This window comes from Nicotiana attenuata, unplaced genomic scaffold (genome assembly GCF_001879085.1).
Source record: "Nicotiana attenuata strain UT unplaced genomic scaffold, NIATTr2, whole genome shotgun sequence".
In the NCBI taxonomy this organism is placed as follows: domain Eukaryota; kingdom Viridiplantae; phylum Streptophyta; class Magnoliopsida; order Solanales; family Solanaceae; genus Nicotiana; species Nicotiana attenuata.
Genome location: NW_017670508.1, coordinates 119199 through 137793, shown reverse-complemented (window position 1 = coordinate 137793; position 18595 = coordinate 119199). Strand labels below are relative to the sequence as shown.

At 42.6% G+C, this 18595-nt stretch overlaps 1 protein-coding gene across 1 annotated transcript; it reads right to left on the bottom strand.

The window, feature by feature from the left end:
* Nucleotides 1-15660: 15660 nt before the first annotated feature.
* On the bottom strand, nt 15661-16155 carry LOC109240363. The gene has a single exon (XM_019406993.1). It carries the CDS (start codon nt 16153-16155, stop codon nt 15661-15663), a length of 495 nt encoding a protein of 164 aa, XP_019262538.1.
* Nucleotides 16156-18595: the final 2440 nt, after the last annotated feature.

Genomic DNA, 18595 nt, shown 5'->3' with positions numbered 1-18595 from the left:
TCAACGTTCGAGGAAATGGCGGATAAGTTCGTCACAGCCCATGCAGGCGCGAAGAAAGCGGAGGCCAGGGTCAACAACATCTTCGCCATCAGACAAACTACAGGAGAGGGACTCAGGGATTTCCTAGCAAGGTTTAACATGGTAAGGATGAGTCTACCAAACGTATCGGAAGGTATGGCAGTCGCCGCTTTCCAGAACGGGCTAAGCAGGGATGGTTCAAGGGCAACCAAGAAGTTGCTGAGCCGCCTCATGAAATATCCCCCTACCACATGGGAGAAAATCCACAACGCCTATTGCGCTGAGGTACGAGCGGACGAGGATGATCTTAATGGGCCGACCCAATGGCTAACAACGATACATTCAGAAACGAGGAGAGATCGACGGAACGAAGGACGATGAGAACAACTCCCTCGCGCCAACAGAGATCGACATCAGCCATACACCAGATCCTCCCATCCGCCACCAAGGCATACAGACGCGCTACAGCGACATGTCGCCCCACTCCGAAACGAAAGAGGTACGCCTCCTTTATTATCCGCCCATAACTTTTATGTGTCTCCTTCAGAAATAGTGTACACACTGGAGAAGCTGGGCACCAAAGTGCAGTGGCCGCAAAAGATGAAATCGACCCCGCCACAAGGAAATCAAACGTCCTATGTGAGTTCCATCAGGAACGGGGGCACAAGACCGAAAACTGCATAGGCCTACGGCAAGAGGTGGTCAGGATGCTGAACCAGGGATACCTGAGGGAATTACTCAGTGACAAAGGGAAAATCAACTTTGCACGCGGACGGGAACAACCCCATGGGCCGCCGAAGCCGCCCTCCCCAGCACGCACGATAAACATGATCGTCGGAGGCGGCGACGACTTGGCGATCAATCACGTCAAGTTCACCACCACGCACAAACTAAAGCGGACCATCGCCCATGAACGGTATGACGACTTCGAAGATAGTATCACCTTCGATAAGTCTGATGCCGACGGTTTGTCTTTCCCTCATTACGATGCTTTAGTTATCACTTTACGTATCGCTGATACAGATGTTAAAAGAATCATGATCGATGACGGAAGTGGCGCCTGTATTATCCACCCAAGGGTCCTCGTACAAATGGGACTCGAGGATAGGGTAATACCGCGCTGCATAACACTAACCGGTTTTAACAATGCAGTGGAACGGACGTCCGGAGAAATAGCACTGCCCGTCTTAGCAGGAGGAGTCACGCTGGAAACAACTTTCCACGTGATGAACCAAGAAACGGCGTACAATATCATTATAGGACGCCCGTGGATACACGCCATGCGAGTGGTCCCTTCAAGCCTTTACCAAGTGATCAAATTCCCTACCCTATGGGGAATATTCAGTATTCGAGGCGAGCCACGCACCGCACAAGAGTGCTACAAAATAGCCCAAGACTACGCCCACACCCAACAGCTAAAGGGGGCGAGCGCGGAGGCATAACAATTAGCCATGTCGGGGACTAAGGTCAACCCGACAACGGACGCCATCAAAGACCCCGACGATGTAGAGGCCTGTAAAGCGACGGTCGAAGATCTCGACCCAGTTCAATTGGACGAAACCAATCTTACGAAGAAAGCCTATATCGGGCACGGTCTCGCCAACCCAAGTAAGTGTCGTGACTTCTTAACTAACCATGCAGATTTATTCGCCTTTTCGTATTCAGATATGCTGGGAATTCCGCGAGACATCGCTACCCAGAAGCTGAATATCGATCCACTACATCCGCCCGTGCGACAGATGAGGAGAAAATTCAACGCCGCTATCAACGAAGCGGTCAGTACGGAAGTAGACAAGTTACTCGCCAACGGCTCCATCAGAGAATCAAAATACCCCCAGTGGGTCGCCAATGTCGTCATGGTCATTCCCACCACCCCACATCGACCAACTGATCGACGCCACTGCAGGACACGAACTACTGAGCTTCCTAGACGCCTCCTCCGGCTACAATCAAATCATGATGGCCGAGGAGGACCAAGAGAAGACAACTTTCATCACCCACCAAGGGACTTACTGCTACAAGGTAATGCCCTTCGGGCTCAAAAATGCAGGGGCTACGTACCAGAGACTGGTCACCAAAATGTTCAAAGAGCAGCTCTTTAAGACTATGGAAGTCTATATCGACGACATGCTGGTAAAGTCGACAAGAAAAGAGGACCACATCGACCATTTGAAAGAAGCCTTCGAGATATTGAGAAGGTACGGGATGAAACTGAACCCCGAGAATTGCGCCTTCGGCGTGGCCTCAGGAAAATTCTTAGGGTTTCTCGTATCACAACGAGGTATCGAAGTCAATCCAGATCAGATCAAGGCGATAGACGCAATTCCCGAGATACTGAACAACAAAAACCAGGTGCAAAAGCTGACGGGGCGAATAGCTGCCTTGTCTAGGTTCATCTCACGATCCTCCGACAGATGTCATAAGTTTTTCAATGTGCTGAGAAAGGACAATGGGTTACAGTGCAATGAGGAATGCGTCGAGGCCTTCAGAAAATTGAAAGCGTACCTATCTTCGCCGCCACTGCTGGCTAAAGCAAATCCAGGCGAGCCCCTACTGGTATATTTGGCCGTATCCGAGGTCGCTGTCAGCGCAGTCCTAGTTCGTGAAAACGAAGGTACGCAATCTCCTATTTACTATATTAGCAAAACCTTAGTGGACGCCGAAACACGGTATCCACACCTTGAAAAATTAGCTTTGGCATTGGTCGTAGCTTCACGGAAGCTCCGACCCTATTTCCAATGCCACCCCATAAAAGTAGTGACAACCTTCCCCTTGAGAAGTATCCTACACAAGCCTGAGTTATCGGGCAGACTCGCCAGATGGGCCATAGAGCTCAGCGAGCACGATATCTCATATCATCCAAGAAACGCCATCAAGTCGCAAGTACTTGCCGACTTCATAGCCGACTTCAGCACAGAGATACTGCCAGAGGCGGAACTAGAGGCACGTCGTGCCCCCTCCAACGCCGACCTATGGACTATTTTCACTGATGGCGCCGCTAACGCCTCGGGGTCGGGACTGGGACTCGTTCTTGAGGTCCCCACGGGCGAAATAATTCGCCAGTCCATACGATGCCCCGAGATGACTAACAACGAAGCCGAGTACGAGGCTGTTATTGCAGGTTTGAAACTAGCCATCAAGTATGGAGCTCGACGACTCGTTCTCCATTGCGACTCTCAACTCGTGGTGAACCAGGTCACCGGGACTTACCAAATCAAGGAGCAGAGGTTACAAAAATACCAGTCAGAAATTCACAGGTTAATGACCGAATTCGACGAGTGCCGCTTCGAACAAGTTCCGAGAGCACGTAACGTTAAAGCAGACGACCTAGCAAAACTGGTCGCGGCCACTAAAAACTTCAACAAAGAAAGCGTGGTCACCCTCCTCCATTCAGCCATTGATCACACTGAGGCACTCTCTTTAAATTTGACTTGGGACTGGCGCAACCAATTTTTATCCTATCTGCAGGATGGAACAGTCCCACTCGACAAAAAAGAAGCCAAAAAGCTCCGCGTACAGGCCGCCCGGTATTTCCTGATAAACCACGAGCTCTACAAAAGGACGTTTGGCGGACCCCTAGCCAAGTGTCTAGGGCCGCAACAAACGCGACCTGTGCTCGAAGAGGTACACGAAGGTCATTGCAGTGCCCATACAGGTAATCACGCCCTCGTGCGCTGTATAATACGAGCTGGCTATTATTGGCCCATTATGAAGAAAGACGCAGCAGAATATGTTCGCCGATGCGAACAATGCCAAAAGTACGCCCCCATGATACACCAACCAGGAGAACCACTTCACTCGGTCACTTCCCCATGGCCCTTCATCAAATGGGGAATGGACATAGTCGGTCCCCTACCAGCGGGACGAGGAAAGGTACGATTTCTATTAGTTTAACTGACTATTTTTCCAAGTGGGTGGAAGCAGGAGCGTACGCCCAAATACGTGAACAAGAAGTCATCGCCTTCGTATGGAAGAATATCATCTGCCGTTTCGGCATCCCCAAGGAAATCAGCTGCGACAACGGACGGCAATTCATCGGCCAAAAGACAACAGAATTCTTCGACAAATGGCATATCAAGCGGATACTATCCACGCCATATCACCGCGCCGCCAACGGCCAAGCAGAGTCTTCCAACAAAACAATACTGAACATACCAAAGAAGAAACTCGAGGAAGCCAAAGGGCTATGGCCCGAGCTACTACCGGAAGTGTTATGGGCACACAGAACCACTCCCAAATCCTCCACAGGAGAAACGCCGTACTCACTGGTCTACGGAACCGACGCGGTCATACCGGTCGAAGTCGGCGAACCAAGCTTAAGGTATTCACATACCAGCGGAGCAGAGAACGACGTAAACAGACTTCAAGACCTCGATGAGGCCGAGGAAAGAAGAGAAATGGCCCACATAAGAATGGTGGCTCAGAAACAACAAGTCGAAAGATACTACAACAAGAGAGCCAAAATAAGACCACTCAAAGTGGGGGACTACGTCCTCAAAGCCAAAACATTGGCATCAAAATACCAAACTGAAGGAAAACTGGGCAACAACTGGGACGGACCCTACAAAATCACAGCGGCAGCAAGTAAAGGAGCATTTCAATTAGAAACAATGGAAGGGAAAACGCTCTAAAACAATTGGAACGTCGCCCACCTCAAGTATTTCCATTTCTGAAAGGCGTCTCCCGAGTCGCACTCTTTTTCCTTACCCGGGTTTTGTCCCAATTGGGTTTTCTCGGGGAGGTTTTTAACGAGGCGACAGAGGGGACACCTAGAGATATTTGAGAAACAAGTTTATCATACCAGCCACTCCATACGTCCTCCCGACTGGCATGACAAAGGGACTGGACTAGCGTGATCTCCAATGTATGAACGGCTACGGCCATCTCCAATGTATGAACGGCTACGGCCATCTCCAATGTATGAACGACTACATCCACCTCCAAATGTATTAACGGCTACGGCCATCTCCAATGTATGAACGACTACGGCCATCTCTAATGTATAAACGGCTACGGCCATCTCAACGAATAAATGGCTAAGGCCATCGACGCCGATAAGTCGACCCAGCTCGACCATGATGGCAAGTAACTCGATGACAGTCGAAGTTACGTACATGGCTAAGGCCATAAACGATATTATGGCTAAGGCCATCGACGTCGATAAGTCGACCCAGCTCGACTACGACGACAAATAACTCGACGACAGTCGAAGTTACGCATATGGCTAAGGCCATCAACGGTATAATGGCTAAGGCCATCGACGTCGATAAGTCGACCCAGCTCGACTACGACGGCAAATAACTCGACGACAGTCAAAGTTACGCACATGGCTAAGGCCATCAATGATATTATGGCTAAGGCCATCGATGTCGATAAGTCGACCCAGCTCGACTACGACGGCAAATAACTCGACGACAGTTGAAGTTACGCACATGGCTAAGGCCATCAACGGTATAATGGCTAAGGCCATCGACGTCGATAAGTCGACCCAGCTCGACTACGACGGCAAGTAACTCGACGACAGTCGAAGTTACGCACATGGATAAGGCCATCAATGGTATAATGGCTAAGGCCATCGACCTCGATAAGTCGACCCAGCTCGACTATGACAGCGAGTAACTCGACGATAATCGAAGTTGCGCACACAGCTAAGGCCATCAACAATATTAAGGCCGAAAACAAAAGGTACAAAAAGAAAAGAATAACAGCAAAAGTATAACTTCCATTATCATCCAAAAATACATTTACAAAAGGACCCATTTAGGTCTCCAAATACAGCAAAACAAAATGAATACAAGTCCAAAGGGGCTTTTCCATTCTGTTCACCGCCCCCCGTCGGACCGCCATCTCGTCCACCGCCGTCCTCGGCCTGATAGGCCGCGGAGATCTAAGAGCCGGACTCTAGACGGTTGACGTCTTCGGAGTTATAACCCGCCCGGTCTGGGGAATGAGAACTATACCCACAAGTTTCACGGGCAACACGAGCTATGCGTCGTTGCTCCTGAACCTCCGCCTCAGTAGCTTGACCCGCAGCTAAGAACTCCTCGAATACGACCAATCTGGCCTCGGCGTACACCCACATATCATGCGCTTCAAGATGCACATCCTCATCAGGCCTTGGTGCAGCAGTCCGCTTAAGGACTTCAATCTCAGCCGCCTTGGCATCGAGTTCGGTGGTCATAGCGGCAACCTTGATCAGCAAATCAGCAGCTTCCGCCGCTACCCCACGGCCAACCTCCAACTCTTCTTCCTTAGACTGGAGAAGAGTCTCCAGCTCAATGTTCCGAGCCAGGGCGGTCATCAGCTGCTCGTCGATCTGCTCCAGCTCGGCCACCCTCCGTTTCAGCTGGGCCTCCGACTGCTCCAAACCCTCACGGAAAACCCAAAATTCCGGGTCCTGCTTGAGTAGGTCCGCCAGCGCCTGATGCTTGACGCGGCACCGCCGATATTTCTTGCCACCTTGTTAAAGGTGGCTGCCTTCCTTTGCGCTCGCTGCCCCCTCTCTATCTCCAAGACGAGAGTCTAAAAAAGAGGAAAAGGAGGAAAGGCAAGTCAGTATGCATCAAAATTTACTTTACGGTACATGAAGAAAATCGAAAAATACCTGCAAGGACGCACCGGCAACCCTCTGGGATATTTCCCCGTCGCTAACCCCTTTTAACATTTCACGCTCAGCGGCCGCACATAGCAGGGTCATATCCGCTGCGGCCTGCTCGCTGTGTTGTAATAGGTTATACCCTCCTGGGATCAGAATTCGGCGGTTGGATCTACCTGCCGTCATCCCCACACGGGCCGGACCCCGCGTTAACGCATCTGCATCCGCCTGGGCGGCCTCAGGGCCCACCCTCTCGGTATCATCGCCTGCTTCTCCAACGACAGCCGACGAGCCGCTCTCTGGAATGGGTGTTGGGCTGGCATCGAGAACCGCCCCCCCTTGGGGAGTCGACCTCCCGGAACGGATGGCGTCTGCCACAAAAACTGGCCTTGACTCCCGACGGGGTTCGCTCGCCTCCTCGTCTTCTGTGGCTATCCCCTTGCCGGTTATCAACCGACGTCTTTTCCTTTCCGGCGGCTCCTCGCTCTCAGAAGTCTCCTCCACAGCCCGTGGGGATGGCATTGAAGGAGTCGCTTCCCTCGTGGACGCTGCCACAGGCAGCGGTTGAGGAACCTCCGCAGCGCCATCACTGGGCGAGCCACAGGATATGTATCCGTCTTCAGAGTCAGTCCCCGCCCCAAGTGAGGTGACGACGTTCTTCTTCTTCTTCTTCTTCCTAGGGGCGCTCCGACCTGCCAACACGAATAAGTCAGGTAACAAGAACGTAGGGAACTCCCAAACCGTAGCCAAAGAATTACCTGACGGGCTGTACTGTTGAAGAAATGCAGCCCAGGTACGGCATTCCTCCGCATAAGGTATTATTCTTTCCACCCATGATTTAATGTCATCAGTAAACTGGGGTGGAGAAGCCCTCGCTGCGAATAAAAAAGGGAGAAAAACAGAGAAATCACAATGGCCGTACGGTCAAAAACGCAAGCAGTCCTGAATTCTACGAGTAGAAATACTTACATTTTGGATTCCATCTTTCCGGGAACCCTTCGGGATTCGACACCAGGTGCTCCGTCCTGATGTAGAAATATTTACGCCAAAATTGGCGGTTGGGCTTATCATCGGCTTTAACAACCAAGCCCCTTGTGCCATGACTTTTTAGCTGCAGCATGGTACCCCTCAGGTAACCAAGGCTGAATAACTGTAAGAGGTGGTGGACCGAGACGCTGCACTCAGCCCTGGCCGCATAAGTGGTCATAATACGGCACACCTTCAGGGTGTAAGGAGTGAGCTGAGCCGGACACACATTGTAAAAACGGCAAAGCTCCTCCATCAGAGTGTAGATTGGAAGATTGTAACCGATCAAGAACGGGTACTCATAGAATGTGCAATATCCAGGCCGGTGCACATTGGCATAGTCCGTCCCGGCCGGAACCATTTCCACGTGGTCCGGAATATGGTGCGTCTCTCGAAGATCATCTAAGTGGGATTGTAATAAAACGCTGTGCTCCCAGGGAAGGTCTGGGCTTTTAGTTGGAAAATCCCTGCGAACATGCATCTCCTTCGGAAGGACGTTGTCTACACTGAGAGGAATAAGGGCCTTCTCCGCCTTTTCCCCTTCACCACCGGAAGATGGCGGACCCTAGACGGGGCATTATCTTTGGCCTTTTTACTACTCCGTCCACATTTTGTCATGATTATACTACGTAAGAAACGAAGCACTGACGATAGGAAGTGTGGTTTCAACAGAACTGGGAGAGTCCCTCACGAAATAACGGTTACAGGAAAGAAAGACAAAGGAGTAAATCAGAAAATGCTTTCTGAAGGCTTGAAAGTTGAATCGAATCGAACCTCTCTCCTACTTATAGGGATAAGTTGCACAGAAATCGAAGAGTCATGATTCAAAACGTGCATGGGAAACCAAAATGTCACATCATCCTCTGAACCGCCTCGGGGGCAAATATAATAATGACGCATACAGGCGATGACGTCATTCCAAAAAGGAAGCCACGCATCAGTGGCTCAACAACGTCATATATTTCACCTCATTCATATTGTCGCCCCTGGTCGAGGTCAAATTCTCCTAAGCCGAGGTTCGCATTTCCGCCTATCGAAGACGCCCACCGAATGCGTGTCCAATGAGCGGAGGGACTAACTTTATAGGGCCAAATTTGACCCTCAGCATCTCTACGCCAATGGGCACGCCCAGTGAGTGTACGCCGACTAACGTAGCGGGTACGACTCGGACGTGGGGACAAAAGCGACATCGTTTAGGACTCAGTGTCTTCACTAGGGAGACGTTACCTGTCTTTGTAACTTTTGATTCTTTCGAGGAAGGTCTCTTATTATATAAAGGAGACCTTCACATTGTAAAGAGGAGGATTCTAATCTAATACAACTCTCTCATTTTCAGGCTTTCTCTCTCTATCTCTACCTCAAACAAACATATCTTATTAAGTTCATATTATCACTTTGCAATACTAGATCTACAACAAGAATATCATCTTTGCATCTCTAGGTTTATTATATTTGATTACGATTTACCCTTTTCTTACTTTTGATCGTTTTCTAGCTTACAAAGTTATTGTTAACTTTTGAGCCAAACAGTTGGAATTTTGTGGGTATCTCAAAACTCAAAAGGAAGTGTCCCTTAATATTTATCTACTTTCTCTCATCTTGAACTAGTTAAACTAGCTGTTACAAACTAGCCATTGAAAATCAATTATTAACTAGCAGTTGGAAACTAGCCGTTAACTAGCTGTTGGAGCAACACCTATATAAGCATAGTATTTGGAGAGCTAAAGACACACTTTCTAGCACAACTTTATGAATCATCTTCTTCGTCCTATATGCTGGGATTTTTTCTTGAATTTTCTACTAGTTCTGTTTCCAGTTTAATAACTAGAATAGCTTGTTGAATCATGTGGGATACGCCTAATTTTATTCTTTATTGTAGGCGAAATATCATTAAGGATGATGTCGTTGACACGCCTCAAGCTTTGACAAATCCTATTGTCCATAATCAAATAATTTCTAACAATCTTAAAGATACTTTCTCTCTCTATTCTTATGGAGAATCAAAATTTCACGATATCCAAGTTATTGTTCTAATTCTGCAAATGGGACTTACATTTTAAGTTGCACAATGTTCTTACAGGGAATACCACTCTCGATATAAATTATTTTTATGAGAAAATATTAATCCAAATCAATGAGCATTCTATTGGTGAAATTCATAAGAAAAAAATACCTCAAATTGGTTTGATCTCGTGATTTCTACTCTGTTAACACAATTAGGCATACCAAACACTGCACTTAAACTTCTTTAAGTGTACTAGGTACGCATAATTGGTGCCTCCTAAGTATCTATTCTTTCCTGCTTATTCTCGTGAGAATATAATAGGCAGATGAACTTTGGCATCAAGATGCTACATATAACGTCCTTTCAATTTTAGATAAGTTTATGATTGTATATTATTTGTTGATGTGGATTTTTATTTGTAATTGTATATATGCATTTTGTGTTGTGAAAGACGTTACACTGATGTTGTAGTTCTCTTGCATGATCCAGAGTATTTTAAATTTTTCCTCTTAATATCTTGAAGAGGCAATATAGTATTCATTATTTCGGTAGTTGTGGAATTTTCAATCGTCAAAAGTACAATTTGTTTATGTTACTTGAGGTCGTGAGAATAAATGACATTTATATTTAAGTAGTATTTAAAGGTTGGCGACCTTTTATCATGAATTTGATGTCTCTAGACATATATGTTTTCTAGTTTTAAGAAAAATATTTCGCGTGAAGTTATATTGTTAGCTTGCTATTTATAAAGTGAAACTCCTTATGCATTGTAGAAAAGTTATCCCTTAATTTGGAGTTTTTTAGAAGTGTGGGGGTCAAGGTATATTTTTAGAGTCATACAACCTAATCCCAAGAAGAAAAAAGGTAAGAAAAATTATTTATTAAAATTATAATAAAGCCTTATAAAATTGAGATTTATTCTAGCGAAAATTTATATTGGAAGATCAAATATATATATATATATATATATATATATATATATATATATATATATATTATATTCTTGGATGTGAAAATTTATTTTGCTTCGGGTCTCTTAGTCATTTGGGTGAAGAAATTATTGAATGATGACATGTTTCCTACTAATTTGAGATATTTCTGTACAAGTTAAAGTTGCTTCTATGTTTAGAAATTTTACTTTGGTATTTGAATATGGAAGATACCAAAAGAAAATAGTTTTTATATGTGTTGCAAGATATTTTAAAGGGAACTTGTATGGAAGTCAACTTTCTTTTCATTTGAGATAATTTTATGCCTTACTTGAGAGATACTATGACTGAGTTAGTATTCTGTATGTGGATTTTTCACTGTATTAGAAGGTTACAGTGATGATATTGAATCTCTCATTCAGATAAGAAAAAATTCACTATTGATTGTGTGATTATCTTTTGGTGGGGGTATTGAGGTATTGAAATTGCCTGGCAATGAGGCTGATTAAGCAACCTCTTGGCAAGTATTCCACTAGGAATTAAGCCGACAACATTTATGGCGATAAATTGTGATTGCCAAGGAGCAAAAGTCATTGTAAGAAAATAAATCTTTCAATGGAAATCATAGATATATTCTCTTGAGACATAATGTGATAAAATAATTACTTAGAGATGAGAATTTTTTCATACATATAATGTGCAGTCAAAAAAAAAATTGGCCGATCTTTTGACTTATAGTGAAACATCATGGGAATGAGACTTTTGCCAAATTGATATATATCAGCAATGATTATAACCCAACCTATGTGATTTAAGATCCCATGAGGTAGGTTCATATGGGTAATCCAAGTCATTTGTTGATAAAATATGTACTATTAGATTATGTCTCTTCCTATGGTGTGTGTGTGTATATTGTGCAAGACTGCAAGGATTGTGAGGCTGAGTTTTTAAAATCTTAATCCAATAATCCATAGCATTTTGTAGGTGGTGTATTGCATTGCAGAATACACTTGATGGATGGACCTATATGAGTGTAGAGTGGAGCTGCTCCCACGAAATTTGTGGCAAAATCTCTAGAGCACTCATGAAATTAGGCTCACGCATAGCCTATTAGCGCAAAACCACGATAATAATAGAAAATGTGGGTGTGTAATATGATGAACAAGATCCCTAGCTTACAATTTTTGGCTCATAAAAGTTACCAACTTCATCAATTATTCTGTAAGTTAAATCTTATTTTATCTATATCTGGTTCATAGTCCATAATACACCAGATAAATTTTGTTATACCCGAAACCCAGCAAATTATAACCTCTCTCTTTATTATATTCCTTTTGAGATATGTGGGGCATTCTTGGAATTTATGGGTACCTCAAAAGGAAGTGTCCCTTGTTTTTACCTACTTTCTCTTCTTAAACTAGTCAAACTAACCGTTGGAAATTAATTAGCCGTTAACTAGCGATTGGAAACTAGCCGCTAACTTCCCATTGGAGCAACACCTATATAAACATGGTCTTTGAAGAGCTAACGATACACTTTCTAACACAACCTTCTGAATCATCTTCTTATTCCCATATATTGGGTTTCTTTCTTGAATTTTCTAATAGTTTTGTTCCCAGTTTAATAACTAGAAGAGCTTGTTGAATCCTTAGGGTCGCCTAATTTTATTCTTTGGCGAAATATTGTTAATGACACTATCCTTGATACGCCTCAAGCTTTGACAAATCCTACTCTCCATGATCAAATAATTTTCTAACAAAATGTAATATGCCTTTTTTCATCTTTGTTCATGTTGTACTTTTTATATTGCGGGCACTAATGAGTGGCAACTGAAAGTACAAGGGCGGGGAGGGGGGGGGGGGGATTGTAGCCAATTTAAATCTTGGTCGCCTAAGTGTGAGTTTAGTCGACTAGTTTTGCACAGTAAACAACTTCAGTGAGAATGAAATAAACTGACAGAAAAGTAAAGGAGACGCGGCAGTTTTTATACTAGTCTAGTATCGGTGTGGTACCTACGTCTAGTTCCCTTGGGTCACAAGGGTTCTCTTAGATCTTTGATAAATGATTACAAAAGTGATAATTTTAGTCCGTTCACCATCAATGATATTCAACAAAAATGATCTTTGTAATGTTGACACAACTCTCTTTTGTGTTCTAACTCTTCCTATCTTTTGTGACACTTGTAGACTCAAGGATACAGTGTTTGTACTAAGAACTAGAAAGGCTTAGAAAAAAATTTGCGTAGTTGCGTGGCTTTCTAATTTATTCTGCTTCTTCCTTTATAGCCTTTTTGAGTCTTTTGCTTTCTTGTTTTCTGGGATTGTATTGCAGCAATTCTAGGAGTCCTTTCCTTGCGAGACATATACATCTAAGAGGATGATCCAAGGGTTGCCTCGTGAATCTAGCTTAGAATGATAGCTAGATTCATCTTCATTCCTTACGAATTGCTTCCTTGGATCTTCTTTGATTTGAGACAGTCTTGGTTGATTTCTTTCTTCAGTCCAATTTTGGCGGATTGCTTCCTTCTTGACCTTCTGCAGAATCTTCATTCAAATCTTTATTGCTATCCGTGATTGATAGAATCTTGGTCAATCTTGATTGATTCCCTTCTTCTTGGGCTTGATTGATGTACTTTCCAATTCAGGTTATGTAGACGTTGAGTAGATCATCCTTCCTATTAGCAATGCTATTAATTACCAGAATAGGAATCTGCATACAAAAGTATATTATTAGTCAAAGATTCTTTAGGGTTATTGATCATTATTAAAATTCTAAATTTAACAATCTCCCCATTTTTGATGATGACAATAATCTTAAAAAGTGTTTGACTAATTTATGGATTCTTCCCTTTTCAAGTGTGCTCCCCTTGTCTGGTGTGCTCCCTCTGTCTTCAAGCTGGTTTTTTTGTTTGTTGTTCTTGAATACCTGTACACTTGAATACATGTATTCTTTCTCTTTCTTCTCCCCCTTTGACATCAATCAAAAAGGACAAGAGAAGCAATATGCAATAATAGTTCTAACTAGGCAGGCAAAAATTATTTACAACTAAGCAGTTATAGAGAGCATAGTCGACTGATATGCTCATCGAAGACACAATAAAAATACACAACCAAAAAGATAGTCTTAAACCACCACATAAAACAGAAAGAGTAAAAAGATTGTCTTAAGCATCTCAGTCATACAATTCCTTCCAAGGAAGTACTTCAGGGTGTTGATCACTTTAGTGTAGAAGAGGCATCAATGTCTTTGGTGACTTTGGTCAGCTTCTCAGTGACATCCTGCATGGCCTTGATTCCTTGCCTTCTTGTGGCTTGGAGAGTGATCCTTAGCTTAGCCACGTCTGCTCTAGTTTCCTTGGTTACTTCCCTGATCTTATCTACCTGCTCCTGCATAGAGGTTAGTAATTCCTTGATACCTGCAATGTTTTGATGCATCAGCAATAGCTGATCCGAGGAGGAGGATATGTTGGCTTCAGATTTGATCCCCTCACTGTTCTGAGCAAGGATAACTTCTGGTGCTTTGTCTTTCTTAAGCCAAGTTCCCTCAATCAAGGTATACCCCATCATGGCAAAGACAGTCTTGTCATAGGTGCTGGAGATAGTCTTAGGAGCATAGGGAGCCAGATCCACTTTCATGACTTTCAAGATGTGAGAGATTAGTAAACCATAGGGAAGACTGCTCGCAGAAGATGAAACATCCCTGATACTTTCAATCATGTACTGACGTATCCAAGCAAACGAATTGATAGTTTTACCATTCACTAAGCAATACAGAACAAATACATCTCTGAGAGATAGAGTACTCAGAGAGCCAGTACGAGGTAGCAGAGTTGTTGTAATAATATAGGCTAAAACACGATATTCAAACTTCAAGTTCTTTGGTCCTATATCAGGGGGGTTTTCAGGCGGTACACTCTTGACCTCTTCAAAAGATACTTCAAAATTATCTTGCCAGGAATATTGCACAAAGAAATTGTATCCAACAAACTTTGTAGCAAAGATTTTCTCAAACTGATAAGAATCAAGGATAATATGAGTTCCTAAGACCATGGATTCTAGATCGTCTTTATCATTCACAAACAGATTTGCATAAAAAATATGCACAGGTTCTTCATAGACAGCATCACCAACAGTAGCAAACATAGAGACAAGTTTCTGAGTTTCAAAATAGACAGAACATCACATTGAGAGATTTGCATAGACTTTAAACTTACAGTGCGGCCAAAAGCAATTGACTTCCCTTTGAAGGCAACAAACCTAGCCTTCTCTTCAGGGCCATAGAAATTTATCTTGTCTTCAGGACCAAACTCTACACTTTCAGCTTTCCCTTTTTCTGAGAGGGTTGTTTGGGGATGGACTCCATTGGTCATTTTCCTACCCTCTTTTGGGAGATGAGAATGTCTTCTTGAGAGCCACTAGAATCTTCATTTGTCAGTAATTGATCTGTGCTTTCAGAAGATTCGATATCAACAGGGCCATTTTTGGTTTTCTTAATCCGGTGGCTTCTTCTGGGAGTGGAAGACGAAAGAGAGGGTTTGGTTTTAGCCATGAGTAGAAGAGAACGGAGGGATAGGAGTCGGGTTCTCGCATTCTTTGAGAGAATGGGAGATATACTCGAGGAAAGGGGGTTAAAAAGGATTAAGAGAGGTCTCCTCGATTCCCAGAGAGACGTACGAAAGGCAACTGAAAAGTTGCCTTCTACAAAACCCGCCGTTAGTTCATAATAAATGCATGTGAAGACTAATCAAGTACTTACAAATTTTTTTTGAGTGAAAATAACGAGATATATGGAAATAAATCACAGTAATTATGGAAAACATTAAACAAGGTTATGAGGGAATTGTACAGATACCAATTTTGTTTCGGAGGAAACAAAATCTTTCTTCAAGTAAAGGCTTTGTAAAAATATCTGCTAACTAATTTTCAGTATTTACAAATTCTAACACAATATCTCTTTTAGCAACATGATCACATATAAAATGATGCTTAATCTCAATATGCTTTGCCCTAGAGTGATGCACAGAGTTTTTTGATAAACAAATAGCACTGGTATTGTCACACATAATAGGAATAGAATTAAGGCATAAATCATAATCTAACAGTTGATGCATGATCCATAGTACTTGTGTGCAGCAGTTGCCTACTGCCAAATATTCTACCTCTGTGGTAGATAGAGCCACACAACTTTTTATTTTTTGCTGTGCCAGGATATAAGGGATTTTCCAAGTAATTGGCACGTTCAACTTGTGCTTTTTCTGTCAAGTTTATCTCTACAAAATCTGCATCTGAAAAGACTTTGAGATAAAAAAATTCTAGACTTTCGTACCATAAACCATAGTCGACTGTCCCTATCAAATATCTGATGGTACGTTTAACAGCGGTCGAGTGAGATTCCTTAGGAGCCGACTGATACTTAGCACATTTGCAAATTCTTAATATAATATCTTGTCGACTAGCTGTAGGATAGAGTAATGAGCCAACCATACCTCGATACATTGTTTCATCAACATTCTTACCATTTATCTCTTCATCCAAAGTGGTTGATGGACTCACAGGTGTTCCTATGGACTTTGCATTAGACATACTAAATTTTTTGATGAGTTCTTTCGTATATTTTGTTTGACTAATAAAGGTCCCTTTCTGTACTTACTTGATCTGAAGTCCAAGGAAGAATGTTAGTTCTCCCATCATACTCATTTCAAGTTCTCCTTTCAGAATGTTTGAAAAGTCCTTTCACAAAACATGGTTAGTACTGCCAAAAAAATATCATCTACATAAATTTGTACAATTAAATTACCCAGAGAAGATCGTTTGATAAAAGAGTGGTATCAATATACCTATGTCGAACCCATGTTCAACCAAAAATGAACTTAGCCTTTCATACCAAGCTCTGGGAGCTTGTTTTAGGTCGTACAATGCTTTGGACAATTTGTAGACATGATGTGGAAAGGATTCATTTACAAATCCCGGAGGTTGCTTAACAAAGACTTCGTCAGAGATGAATCCATTCAAGAAGGCACCTTTTCACATCCATCTGAAACAGTTTGAAACACTTATGAGCATCATAAGCTAATAAAATGCGAATAGATTCTAACTTGGCAACAATGGCGAAAGTTTCCACATAATCAATTCCCTCTTGTTGTGAGTAACCTTGTGCAACTAGTCTGGATTTGTTTCGCACAACTTGTCCAGACTTATTCAACTTATTTCTGAATACTCGTTTTGTTCCAAGAATGGATGCATTTGGTGGCTTAGGAATGAGTTCCCATACCTTGTTTTTCTCAAATTGATCAAGCTTTTCCTTCATTGTAGTTTTCCAGCTTTTGTCTCCAAGTGCTTCGTCTACCTTTTTTGGTTCATATTGGGATATGAGAGCAATATTTGATGTCTGCTTTAAAGATCTTCTAGTTTTCATTCCTTTCTGAGGGTCTCTAATGATATACTTATGAGGATATCTAGGTTCACTTTTCCATTCATTTGGGACAACAAATTCTGGTTCTTTTTCAGTAGAGTTTGTTAGATCGATTGTAGTGGACTCATGATGTTCTGTAAGATTCATAGTTGACTGATATTGTTGATTAGTCATTTCTTCAGAAGCAATTTCACCTGTATTGATAGACTTTGGCACTATAGAAATTTCCTCATCTTCAGGAATGTTGACACCCAATTTTTTCCTATATATTTTCAATATGCAAAATACTTTCAAAATAGCGTATATATACATATATAAGCATGTCCAAGCGTTTTATTATTTTTCCATAATTTTTAAGGTTTTAAATTGATCTATTTCCCTTATATTTCATCCACAAAATCCCAATAATTATGTCCAAAATTATTATTTGGGTAATTCATCTATAGGATTTCCATATTTATGCCAAAATATGGCTAAAATAATTTTTTTACATATTTTTACAAATTCATTTAGTATTTTTAAAGCTAAATTGCACACAATTGCAATATCAACAATTTTTAAGGTTTAATTGTGTCTTATATTCATAAAATTGAGTTTGGTATTTTTAAATTGTTAACTATGTGTTATAAAGCATTTTAGTATTTTCAATTTATTCTCAGAAGCCATTTACTATTTTGTATAAATTAAAAGGGGAAAAAGTGGCTATTTAAATTTTAGCCTAAATTGGCTTTCAATTTAACCCCAAATCAGACCCAATTCCCCAGCCCATTTCTAATTTAACCCGACCACTAAACCCTTTAAAACCAGCCCGAACCCGGATTATCCACCTACCCTTTTAATCTAGGCCGTTAATCATTCAGATCAACGGCCACCATCGCCCCTTACCTTAATTAGTCCCAAACGACCCCAAAACCCTACCATTTGTTACACTCCGCCGCCTTAGAATCCCCTTCCTCTCAAACTCTCTCTGCAACACCGCCTAAACCCTAGCCGCCGCCACCCAAATGTACCCTGATTCCCTTCAATCCCCACCTAATCCATGGACTCCCATGGTGATTGGAGGCGTGTACTCGTCTCCTATGTCTACTAGTTACCTATTTTTGTGGTTCCATGGACAGATCTCGAAGGGATCTGGTCCAATCCCTGCTCAACATCGATCTCTGGTCTTTTTTCGGCCATCCATGGCTGTTCAAGTCAGATCCTTGACTTTTCCGGCTAGATCAGTAACTTTTCAAAGTCTTTCTCGCTTTCTCTGGGTTCTTTGAAACCCTAGCTTTAAGAGCTTTTTGATTTTCTTTCAGATCTGTCTTAGATCTGTGCACGTTATGAACTTCTTGATGTTTTCCAAAAGGTTTTTCGATTTTCATTCACAGTGACTCTTCATTTTCAAATTAGGGTTTCTTAAAACTCTTCTTAAAGACCACTTCTCCGATTTTCAGTGTTGTTTTACTATGTTTAAACGATGTGCTTATGTTTTTCTTCTATTTGGTTCATCTTGTTGAAACCCTAGGTACTTTTGGGTTTTAACCGAGTTCTGAAGTTGTCTTTTGTTTGTTTGTATGAATGTCTGTTTTGATTGAGTCCTTTGTGTTTGAATCATTTTCTTGCTCG